General features: G+C 38.1%; 1 protein-coding gene across 6 annotated transcripts; it reads left to right on the top strand.

Annotated features, from left to right (window-relative positions):
• The first annotated feature begins 1,530 nt into the window (after positions 1–1,530).
• ints13 (integrator complex subunit 13) lies at positions 1,531–11,145 on the top strand. Of its 6 annotated transcripts, none has more exons than XM_079622163.1 (18): positions 1,531–1,571; positions 1,709–1,808; positions 2,675–2,920; positions 3,110–3,184; positions 3,291–3,493; positions 4,207–4,287; positions 4,383–4,473; positions 4,831–4,959; positions 6,763–6,847; positions 7,529–7,621; positions 7,696–7,785; positions 7,950–8,128; positions 8,480–8,644; positions 8,966–9,120; positions 9,389–9,619; positions 9,771–9,910; positions 10,506–10,641; positions 10,734–11,059. In XM_079622163.1, exons 3-18 carry the CDS (start codon positions 2,696–2,698, stop codon positions 10,768–10,770), a joined length of 2,115 nt encoding a protein of 704 aa, XP_079478289.1. In that variant the 5' UTR covers positions 1,531–1,571; positions 1,709–1,808; positions 2,675–2,695; the 3' UTR covers positions 10,771–11,059. The 6 variants fall into 6 exon arrangements, with proteins under 6 accessions (XP_079478289.1, XP_079478288.1, XP_079478286.1 ...); XM_079622160.1 differs by lacking the exon at positions 1,531–1,571 and adding an exon at positions 5,085–5,108 and having other exon boundaries at positions 1,726–1,808; positions 10,734–11,018; XM_079622158.1 differs by lacking the exon at positions 1,531–1,571 and adding an exon at positions 5,085–5,108 and having other exon boundaries at positions 1,785–2,056; positions 10,734–11,016.
• Positions 11,146–12,601: the final 1,456 nt, after the last annotated feature.

Genomic DNA, 12,601 nt, shown 5'->3' with positions numbered 1-12,601 from the left:
AACAGCCGTCGGAATCCGTTCCCTCTGTATTTCTCACACCAAGAGGATCTTCTAATATCTATCAAAGTGCTGTTAGTTCTCAAGCCACCATAACCTAGTGGTCAGTGCACTCTGAAATGAAAACCTGTTGATTTTTATGTGACACAAGTTCAAGTCCCAGCTCGCAGGCTTTTTTTTTATCCCATATTTTCCTATCACAATAAAAGTTAAAATCTCCGAAATATATTTCTTTAACCTGGTGCCATAAGCTCCATCCACAAAAATAAAAGGCAATAACTCCAAAATATATTTATTTAAGTCATAATGACTGACATAATGTACTTTGTACTTTTAAGTCTATGAAATTGTAATGGGGTAATAAGAATTATGTTTTTCTTGTAAATATAATTGAGTAATCGTACAAGTATTTGGATTTAACATATAGTATAAACAACAACAGTATAACTAATAATATAATACAGTAGTGAAGTACTATTACTTAAATACTTTACAACTCTGTAATTAAACTACACAACATAATTAAATACCCTGATGATATAAGACACATTCATGATAAATCTTTTAGCGGTTCACTTCATCTAACAAATGTCTCATTAAAGACATTGGTGAAGGTGTAGAAGAGATACACATACCTTGTAAGACAAAGACAAAAACAAAGACTTTCTCAGCTACACCCATTTGGCCTTTATCTGGCCATACAGATAAACATAACAAAAATGTTACATCACATACATTTTATAAACATACATTCAAAATGGACATTTTGGAATGATATTATGATAAACCTTCTGAATAACCTTCTTCTGCATAATTTCTTGATCATCTGAAGCGAGCAAACCATCTGTTTTATACAGTAGCTCTAAATGCCGTTACACCTGGAATATAATGGACATTTGGATTGGTCACACATATAGGCTACTCTGTGAAAAAGCTAAAGCAGTGTAAGGTTATGTTTTCTCAAGAAAGAAAAGGCAGTTGTTATAAAAAAGTGACTCAGGTCTGTATTTGTTTGTATGAAACATTTTGGACTTCATGAGACGATACTGTCTCTTAAGTCCATTTAGGGATCTGGTCTGAAGCTTCACTAAATCATTAATATAAATTATAGAGAGAATGAAATCACAAGAATGAAACAAGTAAGTACAAATGAATCCATTACTTGCTGAACTATATTGCTGCTTATAAACTCCTTAGAGGAATAGAAAGCACAACTGCTTTATCTTGAAGTGTATTGAACAGAATAAAATAATCTAAAACACAATGAGCACACCTGAAGATTAGGTCCTAGGTAGGCTACTGGGATATACTTACCAGAAAAGGCAGATAAAAGTTGGAGAAATCCTCTGAATATTTATTTAAAGAGTAGCCTACTATAGTGCTCTGCTGAAAGTAACTGACTGTAGACGGAAGGAGCTGTGGTGTGTGAAGAAAACAGTAGCTCACTGATATTTGACTTGTTACATCTTTCCATTATACTCAGCAGTGGCTGTACTCACCAATAAACAACTTGCAATCTATGCTAAGTACGCACAATGAACAACAAACATCTTCAAACAAATGGGACTTTCTTGGTTAGTCTTGTGACAACATGATTTGTGTAGCGAGTCCAAAGTAGAGTTTTTCTGATTATGGACTGCTGCCTATGAATTACTCCTTTATTATAGCTCAATAATTTAACATTCAATGTATCTATATTTTTACTACTAAGACTGAAAATATGAACGTGTCAGTCACGTCTCCATGATGCCACTCTGCACCAGGACCGTTTCATTTGAGCTCACAGGGCGGAATTTCACTGACGGACGGATGTGAGTAACGGCGTATTATGTCCCTTGCGCTTTTATTTATCTTCTGTCGGGCCGTTTGAAAATTCGTCGGTTTCCCTTTCACATGTAAACCCTTTGTCATTTGAGTTTGTTTATTTTTTGATCAATTCAATTATATACTATCATTTTCTATGCGAGTGTTTTTTTATTGAGTGCGCATTTTCCAACGATGGAAAACTAGCTGGCGATGCTAGCAAGCTAAAGCTAGCTGCGTTTCTGTGACAGGCAAGGTGATAAAATAATAACTATTATTGTTTACATAATTATCATCAATTAAATAAACCTCGATAACTTTGTATTAAGTAATATCTTTTGTAACGGTAATGACGTTTTCTTTTCAGAAAGACATGTCTATGTTGAACTACGTTAACTGTTAGGCTAACGTTCGTTGTTTGTGTATTCTGTTGACAGGTTTATTTACATTTAATACTGTTTTTTTTACAGTATATATACTGAACATTAATGCTACGTTTCATAAGGAGTTGCATAATGTAATATGTTAGCTATTGTTATATGTGTGTATGTGTGTGTGTGTGTGTATCATATCAGTTATCATATACTTGGGTTATACTTATTTACTATATATTCTCTCTCTCTCTCTCTCTCTCTCTCTCTCTCTCTCTCTCTCTCTCTCTCTCTCTCTCTCTCTCTCTCTCTCTCTCTTTAATTTATTAATACCTCTCATGAAGTTGAAAACATGAAGCCATATAACAAGGGTAGTCCTGCTCCTGCAAAGTTCAGTTTCACTCTACTCCAACACACCTGCCTGTAAAAAAATCTCCAGAAGCAGGATTGGCTTCTCTTGCCATAAATCCACATATTTCAAGTGCTTATTTTATTTTTTACAGTCTCTGTGCTGCAGGACCAGGATGAGGGTGTTCTCAGTTTCACACAAGACGGCCTTTGTGGTCGATCACTGCCCATACATGGCAGAGTCCAGCCGACAGCTGATTGAATGTGACATGCTGACCAAAAGCCGTTCACAGGGTGTGATTCCTCTGGCTCCAGTCTCCAAATCTCTCTGGACGTGTGCAATTGAGTGCTCCATGGAGTACTGTCGAATCCTGTATGACATTTATCCCACCAAGAAACTGGTGAGTGTATGGAAACTAGTTGCTGCTACGCATGAACTGTTTTGTATGGAAAAGAGCTGTGTGAAAATTCTTCACAAATTAATTTTGCCTTAATTAATTAATTAATTAACTTAACCGGAATTAATTACGGTTAAGTAAATAATGACAGAATTACATTTCTGTTTCAACTATTCCTTTAATGTCTCTCAGGTGAACTACATTGTGAGTGATTCTGAGGTTCACATCTTGAACAGCTGGAAGCAGCAAGATCAGAGCACACATGAGGTAAAACGCACATCTGTCACTCTGCAGGTCCATATCAAGCACACCCTTCTTGTACCAGAGCATTGTGTTGAATTAGTGTTAAGTGTATATCTGTGCTGTTTGTCAGCTGATGGCTGCCTTGGCAGCTGTTGGGCCTCCAAACCCTCGTCAGGATCCTGAATGCTGCAGTGTCCTGCATGGGCTGGTGGCGGCTGTAGAATCACTGTGTAAGATTACAGAATATCAGCATGAGTCTCGTACTGCTTTGATGGACACGGCTGACAGAGTGGCCAATAGGGGGCGCATTGTCTGTCTCACCAATGCCAAAAGGTAAGCACTATACCTGTATAATATTAATATATATATATATATATAATGAATGAAATACACTTTATTGTCAAAAATATTGTCATTTTTCACTATTATTTACAACATGATCTGCATTTTCATGGGTTTAAATAAAAGTGTTTTATTTTTATAAGAGACACTCTTTTATTACGTAACCACTCCTTTCCTGGTAAAAAAAAACCCTTGATTTTTAAAAGTCAATCAATTTCAGTACGTGCTAGCTAAGAAATAAATACATATTACCTTATGATCCACTTATTTAGCTGCTGTCGCATCAATTGACATGTCATCTCCTTTTCCCTCTTTATTTTTCTAGCCCCCGACAGCTTTTTTGCTTTATCCATCTTTTTCGACGACAACGAACTCACTACTCGTACCTGCTCGCTCAGCGCTCACGGCGCCCCCGCCCGCTTGCGATATTACCCCCCTCTTCTATGTCAAAATTCTATGATGGAATCTTATTATAAGGGGGCGCCTACTCTAGCCTGTTAGTCCTCTAAAATGTTATTTAACATTGATTAAATGCTTTAGAAACGCACAACAGCAGCTACATATAGAAAATACCAAAATAATATATATATAGATACCTGTATTGTTTTTACCATCGTTTTGGCGCCCGCATGATGCTGCACCCCTATGCGCCACATATAGCCCATACCCACTTTTTGCGCCACTGATCTGTCTCTCCCTCTTAGTGACACTCATGTCAGAATGCTAGAGGACTGTGTGCTGGAAACCATTCAAGAGCAGAACAAACTGGCAGCTGGCTCTGACAGGTCAGTTCTGAGACCTCTGGGTGCTGAAGTCACTTTTATTCTCACACAATTAGCAGGCTTGTATTCTTATTGTTATTTTTTTTTTTACTGTGCAGACTGATGCCGATTCAGCAGTGTGAGCTTGTGCTGGTCCACATCTACCCGCAGGGTGATGACACTCTGGTCTCGGATCGGCAAAAGAAAGAGGTAGCATCTCTCTCTCTGCATTCGTGCTAAATGCAAATTAATTTCCAATGGGATTTTCATAATGAGATGTTTAAAAAACAACTTCTATAGAGAGTTCTGAGGCTTTAATCAAATGAACCAGCTCCATAATTGTTGACAACATTATAACTTTTATGAAACAAGGAAGTATTTAAAAAAAAAAAAAAAACTATCCTAAAAAAGTACCAGTTTTTGATTCCCAGCTCTACTTTTAAAGCATTCTGCTTTCAAACTTCACTTGCCATTATGTGTTATTTTTCAGGTTCAGTATTAAAAAGAACTATACTGCAAATTTGTTGTGACTATTGACTAATGTCTCTGTCTTCTCTGTGTGTGCAGCTCTCATCAGTGTTGAGCAGTGAGGTTCACAGTGTGCGAGCTGGACGCTATCTAGCCTGCAAACTGAATGTGCTGGTTCAGCAGCACTTTGATTTGGCCTCAACCACCATCACAAACATCCCAATGAAGGTCAGACTGACTGTCAAACAGTCTCCTCTCTGCCTGTCTCTCTCTTTCTCTCTTCATCACTTGTTTGCACTATATCGGTTGCTTACACAGCTGCTGTTTTCATGGTTTATTGTTTGTTTTGCTAGCCTACATTAAATGTCTGTGAGCAGGTCAGTACTTTACAAGAGCTATTATTACTTATCCAGATCAAAACCCCACCCCCTCATCCAGCTCTTGCTAATCTCTGATTATTAATGGGAGCTTCAAAGATACATTTAATTGGGCTATAATAATTGTAACTTTTTCCTAAGCACATCTAATACATTTGGATAATACTGTTGTATGTTTACAGTGTAAACAAATATAAGGCCTATTAAGGAAAGGGTTTTTTAAATTATATATGAAATATTATTCATTAATTTACTTAATGCATAAAGTCAACATGAAATCAGAATTTACCTTATTTAGTTTCCTAATGCACATTCCTGGTCTTATTATGCACAGTTATTATGCACGTTATTACAAAAAAGAAATGTCTACACTTTGTTTGAATATTACTCTGCCTTGAAATGACGTTTGAAATGATTTTGCATCACTTTTGGTTACTCTTGTGGGTAATGCAGATTTTCTAAAATCTTGTTAGTAGTCAATGTAGTAATTTAATGTTGGTCAATCTTAAATAAGAGATTTTTTTGTGTTTTTATTTGGATACATAAAGAAGCTCTGAAATAAGTCAGATTACTAACCCATTCTGATTCAGATTCTTCTTAATGGTTCCAATCAGAATTTAGTACTTTAAACTTAAAGGAAGTATTTTTAATTTTTATTTTTAATTGCTGTTATTGCTCTCAGCTTTCTGTCCCCAAATCATTTTAGATTTGAACAGAAATTTAAAGTACATATAATATCATTCTTGCAAAAAAAGTGTTTACACACTGTTTTTAATAATTTGCGATTCAGTAAGTGAATCAGATTAATGCTTTAACCATTCCGGTTGATTTATAAGAGTTTTTGAAACACTGAACAGAACCAACTTGTTTGGATCACAATGATATGATTGATATCCATTTTTTATGATCCAGTCAATTCTTAATGGATAGAATCAGGTGCCACACCCTTTTTGTCTTTTCGAACAATAAGTTTCACTTTAATATTCATCACATCAGGGAAGTTAAATGGGTTGCGAAAGCCATTTCATGTTGACTTTAACATAATTCTAAAGGAATAATTCCACACATCCATGCTCTCCAAAGAGTGTAGATTAGCACCCAGCTGGATGAACAATTGACCCTCTAGATCCCCTTTCAGCCCCCAGATTTATTCTCTAATGGGGGTATTTCTCTTTTGCTTTTGCTATCTCTATCTCTCTCTTCTTTCTGGGTGATGTATTTTGGCCTGGCTGGGTGTGGCCGGATGTAAAGTGTGTTTTCTTGTTCTGGTCGCTTGTGTTTTTAAAAGCTGCAGGTCCCTGCAGAAACACACAGTAGTTTTAAGATGTGTGTTTGAGGCCAGTGACCCCAGGGATGAAACGTCCTGCTCCATGGAGTCCACCCGTCTCTGTTCTCCCAGTCCTTCTCCTCTCTTCTCCTGTTCTTAATGTGTGTAAGCTCTATTTGTTGCTTACAGCCTCTGATCTCCACAGCATGTGAACCAGCTGGGAGACTCCGAGGCCTTTGTGGACACCATATCTGTGAGGGCACAGTTATTTTATAATCTGTGCTCTTCAAACATGAAAGCAGCAGTAGATTGTGATGTGTTAGTAGTGTAGAGGCCCAGCTGCTGATGCGTATGTGTATTTGTGTGTGTATGTATATGTGTGAGAAGGAGGAGCAGCATGCTAACACTTCAGCAAATTACGACGTTGAGCTTCTGCACCATCGTGATGCACATATGGAATTTATTAAGAGTGGTGAGTAAATCAGTCCTTTGCATCAAAAATCCAAACACAGCCTACATTTCACTGCATAAATCATTTGGACATTAGACCACAGCATCTGTTCTCAACCTTTATAACGCATTACAAAAAAAAAAATTTGCATCAAAAATCCAACACAGCCTACATTTCACTGCATAAATAACTTGGACATTAGACCACAGCATCTGTTCTCAATCTTTATAACGCATTAAAAAAAGAATGCAAAAAAACAATGATCACATTGCGGGTCAGTTTTGACCCGTGGAACATAAGCTTATAAAACAATCATACATTATATTTTCAACAATAAACATACTGTATCTGATGATTAACTTCTATTTAATGAGTGAATATAAAGACATTTCAAAGTTTGACATGTTATTACTATTCTTACCACTTTTTATTCATTAAATATTGAGAAAGTCTTTAAAATATTAAATTAGTAAAAACCTTTTTATCAATGTTTATGAGATATTTTATTTGAAAATATTTATATTATTAGAAGATATATTATTTGAATATAATATACTGTAATCAATGTTTTAATTAAATGGATAGTTAATTTAAAAATGAAAATTTTGTAAATTCATGTTCTAAATCCGATATTGTTATGTGGGAAAGAAAAGGATACATTTAGCAGAATGTTTCACATGTTTGTGTTTATCTCATGTGCAGGTGATCTGCACATGGCCGGCAGCACCAGCAGAGACAGTGGGCTGAAGGAAACTGTCACACTCAAATGGTGCACTCCACGCACCAACAGTGTAGGTGAGTGGAACTCTGGGAAATGTGTTCTTGTTTCTGCCACATGACAAATTCATAATTTTTCTTTCTTTTTGCAGAACTGCATTACTGCACAGGGGCGTATCGTATTTCTCCAGTAGACGTTAACAGCCGGCCATCTTCCTGCCTCACCAACTTCCTGTTGAACGGTGTGTGTGCGCACAATCTCTCTGCCCCACCATGCATTTTTTTCTTATTGAATATAGTTTCACTCATTTATATTTTTGGCAACAGAAAGAGAGAGGCTGGGGATATGAAACTGTGGAAGTACATGCTTTATTGTACATTTTCCTTTTGTCTTGGGTCTTCCCAGGTCGATCTGTGCTACTAGAGCAGCCCCGCAAGTCAGGGTCTAAGGTCATCAGTCACATGTTGAGCAGCCATGGAGGAGAAATCTTTCTGCATGTCCTGAACAGCACACGCTCAACATTGGAGGACCCGCCCTCCATCAGCGAGGGCTGCGGTGGCCGAGTGACCGACTACCGCATCACTGTAAGTTCAACAAGCACTGTCTTTGACTTACTGACTTGTGCTGCGTTCACATACGTGTTTCCAACCTGTAAAAAACATGTCTTTGTCAAATTTGTAATTACAACTTGCTTTATAAACTAACAAATAAAATGGCAGAAGCTTCAACATTGTCATAGAGGTACATTAGTAGTGATGAAGCGTTTTGCGGTTCACAACAGCCACAGATGAATCCAATTTGCAGCTGTGAGTGTTGACAACAAATTTGAGGGATTTTTTTTTTTTAAATGACAACATGCAATGTTAATGCAGAATTGATACATTATATTTCTTGCATGTGGCTGAAGAGTAAATCTTGTTAATATCTCTTTTCAGGACTTCGGCGAGTTTATGCGTGAAAATCGTCTGACTCCATTCCCGGACTCAATGGTAGATGCAGCAGGCAGAGCTCCAGTGGAGAGAGCCAAATCTCAACTAGAACGACACACACGATACTGGCCAATGATCATCTCCCAGACCACCATCTTCAACATGCAGGCGGTGAGGGACAACATCTAAATCAGTGGTTCTCAACCAGGGGGCAGGGGCCCACTAGGAGGCCTCCGCAAACTTCCAAGGGGGCCGCAGGATGACAGAATCATACAAAACTGTATTTGTATATAGTTCTGTTAATATTATGTTATGTGGGGGGGCTTTGAATCTTGTGTTGGATAGTGGGGGGCCTTCAAGTCAAAAAGGATGATAAGCAAATCTTGTTTTGAAGAATTTTTGGCCAGTTTTTGCCATGCATGATCTGTGTGTGTGTGTGTGTGTGTGTGTGTTTTCTTGGGTATTGTGGTCATCTTTGTGTGTATATTCCAGGTGGTACCGTTAGCTAACCTCATAGTGAAGGACACTCTAACAGATGAAGATGTGCTCACCTGTCAGAAGACCGTTTATAATCTTGTTGATATGGAGAGGAAGAGTGACCCGTTGCCAATTTCAACTGTGGGCTCCAGAGGAAAAGGTCCCAAACGGTGAGAAAATCAGGTTTCGATTTGTCTTGTTGTGTGGCTCTGTTCCAAAACCTAGTGAGCTGCCTTGCTATCTACTACCCACATAGTCAGCTACCTTCTACGCAATATTAATTGAAATTGAGATTTTCATTTATTTTAGCAACAATACTGCCTAAATAGACTGTTCACTTGATTTTGACGCAGCATGTGTGTGTGCATAAACTTTCAAAGTCGTATTAGTGAATACATGTTTACTATGTATGTTTATGCTGATGTTTTGTGTATATAGTGATGAGCAGTATCGGATCATGTGGAATGAGTTGGAGACTTTAGTAAAGACTCATGTGGGCACCAGTGAGCGACACCAACGTGTGCTGGAATGTATCAGTGCTTGTCGGAGCAAACCACCTGAGGAGGAGGAAAGGAAAAAAAGGGGAAGGAAGAGAGAGGACAAAGAGGACAAAACTGAGAAAAATGGCAAGGACACAGAGGAGAAGGGCTGGACTACAGACTCTGAGAGGTTAGTGTTAATGAACAAGATGCTGACGTTCACATTAACATCTGTCAAACTGCAGCTACTTGTAGATTGATGCCGGGGGATTTTGCTTTCTTCATTAATCTCCTGATATGCGTGTTTCTGATGTATACTGTATGTCCTTTTTCTCCTCCAGGCTGAAGGGGGTAATGGAGCGAGAGAAGGACGAACAGAGCGAATGTGAAATCATCAAAGATTCACCGGACTCCCCGGAGCCCCTGAACAAGAAACCACGTTTAGCTACAGAGGAGCAGCAGCCTCCGGAGAAATCTAAAGGTTCACTTTTATGTTTTTTTAAAAAAAAAATTATAATTTTTTTTTTTATTTATTAATAATAGTATTTAATGAAATTAATATAGAAATAATAAATATATTATTATTTATTAAATTAATCACATTTGATTATAGATTTAAAAATCCTTTTAATTAAGAATTAAATATCATTGTGAACAAGAATCTATGACTTTTGGTGAATCTCAAATGCTCAAGAATGCATTGCAACTTTCAATCTAAAAGCCATAAACCTAGCTTTACAAGATACTCTTGGGCAATGTGAGATGTTCTGCTAATAGAATACATACATACACTTTAATGGACCATTGTGTGTGGGCCTACATGATGTTTTTAATGATCTTTAATGAGAAAACTAGTGAAGAAAGCACCAGCTACATCAGCACAGTCGAGTTACTTGTACTGCACGTGCACGGCATCAATTTTATGGTCAGAATTAGAAGCTACAAGCCAAGTCAGAAAGATCATCTTCCAAAGTGGATGAAAAGGCAAGTCAGAATGTGCCAACATGAGGTACAGCAGCCAATCAGATCTGTGTACGAGTAGAAACAGCTGTCAAATATGGTCTCTTGTTTTGCAGGTCCTGTGTCTCTACTCACCCTCTGGACCAACAGAATAACTCAAGCCAACTCCAGGAAGCATCAGGAGTTTGCAGGAAGATTGAGTTCAGTGAATAACAAGGCTGAACTTTATCAACATCTGAAAGAAGAAAATGGGTGTGTTGACCTCATTATTTGTCTCACTGTGTACCCTGTGATCACATTAATCAGAGTAATTTTGTGTTTACTCGCTGTGTTTTCTTTATTAGGATGGATGTTCATGAGAATGGAAAAACCACCAGATGATGTGTGGAACACGCCTCTTCTCATCTCTGCAGGATCATTGATTTGTTGAGAGGATGTGATGTGACCTTTGGCATGATATCAAATGATGTTTTTGCCAGGATGCTGGTTTTGTGCCAGACAAAGAAGAGTAAGGCAATGTTTTATAAAGAACACACTTTTTATATGCTTTAGTTTGTACAAAGATTCTGAAACAGAATAAAGAAACTTGTAAACAGTGTTAGTCCATGTTTGTATTATGTGTGTGTGTAAATGTACTTTGTTTAATGCAGATTGTCTTCATTCTGGTTCATTTACCTTCCAGTGTATTTCATGGGTGTTCAGAAGGAACAATTACCTACCTCTGGAAATGTCAAGAGATGGGGAATCAGTAAACAAATTACAAAAATACACACACTTTTTTTAGATTTTTGTTAACTTTATCAAGATAAGTCCTGTCCTAAATGGCACCCTCAGTCCCAGTGGTCCTCATCCAAGTGGACATTTCTGTGAAATACTGCCAAAAGGTAGTTTGGCCACAGGGAGGCACTCTTGAGCATGCTTTGGAACTCTAAAATGACAAATGTGGCACCTATGGTCTCGTGGAGTTTATAACCTTGTCCTAAATGGCACACTTAATTTGCCATTGCTTTCTTACAGACTCACATTGGCCCCCATGAGCAAGCATGTGTCCCATTTGTCTTTTTAGGTTTCAGAAGGGCACTCACTGTGCCCTCTTCCACCATTCTACCCAGCAGTCAAAGCGGCATTACGTCACAAAATCTGGACTTTGAGAAAGACCACAAGGGCTTAGGGTGCCATTTGGGACAGGGCCATTGACATCCAGCTATGACTCCTCAAGGGCACCACTTTGGACAGGGCTTAAATGGAGTCTTAGCCTTAGGTGGCCTGCTCACAAGACAGTGTGATACAAATTTCAAGTGCAAGAAATGCTACAGACTGCCAGTTTCATTTGCTATCTGCTGTGCAAAAAGACTTATTATTGCCAGAAGGCAGTATTTTTGTCTGAGCAAGTAGTAAAAAAAAATAGTAGCAACAAAACAAGATATGCTTGGGAACAACTTTGTTTGCAGTTATGTCAAGAACACTGTATTTTTCCATGGATGAATACTCTTGTGGGATCACCTCTCACCTATTTTATGTGTTGGTCAGACAGCCCACTTGTGTCATTATGGTGATAGTCAAAAGTCTAGCTCATGAATCTTTTAAAAAAGACTCCAAAAGTGTGTTTACTGGATGTGTAAGCCTTGATGTGTTTTGACTCAGTAATGCACAGAAACAGGAATCTAGCCAAGGACGAAGGAAGTTAGTGTCAAGTTTTCTGACTCCAGTGAGGATGAGGCATTGAGCGTTGATATATGTGATACTAATGCTTGCTGTCACACTCTATGCACACATATCGAGTAGAGGTGAAAGTAATTGTTTGTGTGGGGTTTGGTTCCCAGCATGCAGTGCTCATTTTCTCAGCAGAACTTTCCACCTCTGCACTGAAGAAGCCTGCAGTCATTGGATTTGAGTGAAATCCATTTAACAGGGCAAAATAACTACCCCATGCCACTCTTTGCGTTCACAGTGTCTGCAGCTTAGACTTCTGTTGGGAAGAAGCCAACAGGGAAATCAAGGTGTTTGAACTTAGTCAGGTCTTTAACCAGCTGGACCCTCTCATTAAGCTGAGACTGGGATTGTTCTGATATTTTTAGGACCAGCTTTGTGGACACTTTTTGTTACTGTTGCCAAGCTGAATTACTAAACAGTAAACGTTAAATAAAATCTGTTCCTCAGATTCTTAGTCATAATGTAATATAAGTAGCAACATACCTTTTCTTCTACAGAT

Source organism: Phoxinus phoxinus (genome assembly GCF_949152265.1).
Source record: "Phoxinus phoxinus genome assembly, chromosome: 9".
Lineage (NCBI taxonomy): Eukaryota > Metazoa > Chordata > Actinopteri > Cypriniformes > Leuciscidae > Phoxinus > Phoxinus phoxinus.
The sequence above is the reverse complement of the archived record's forward strand: the minus strand, read 5'-3'. Positions and strand labels throughout refer to the sequence as shown.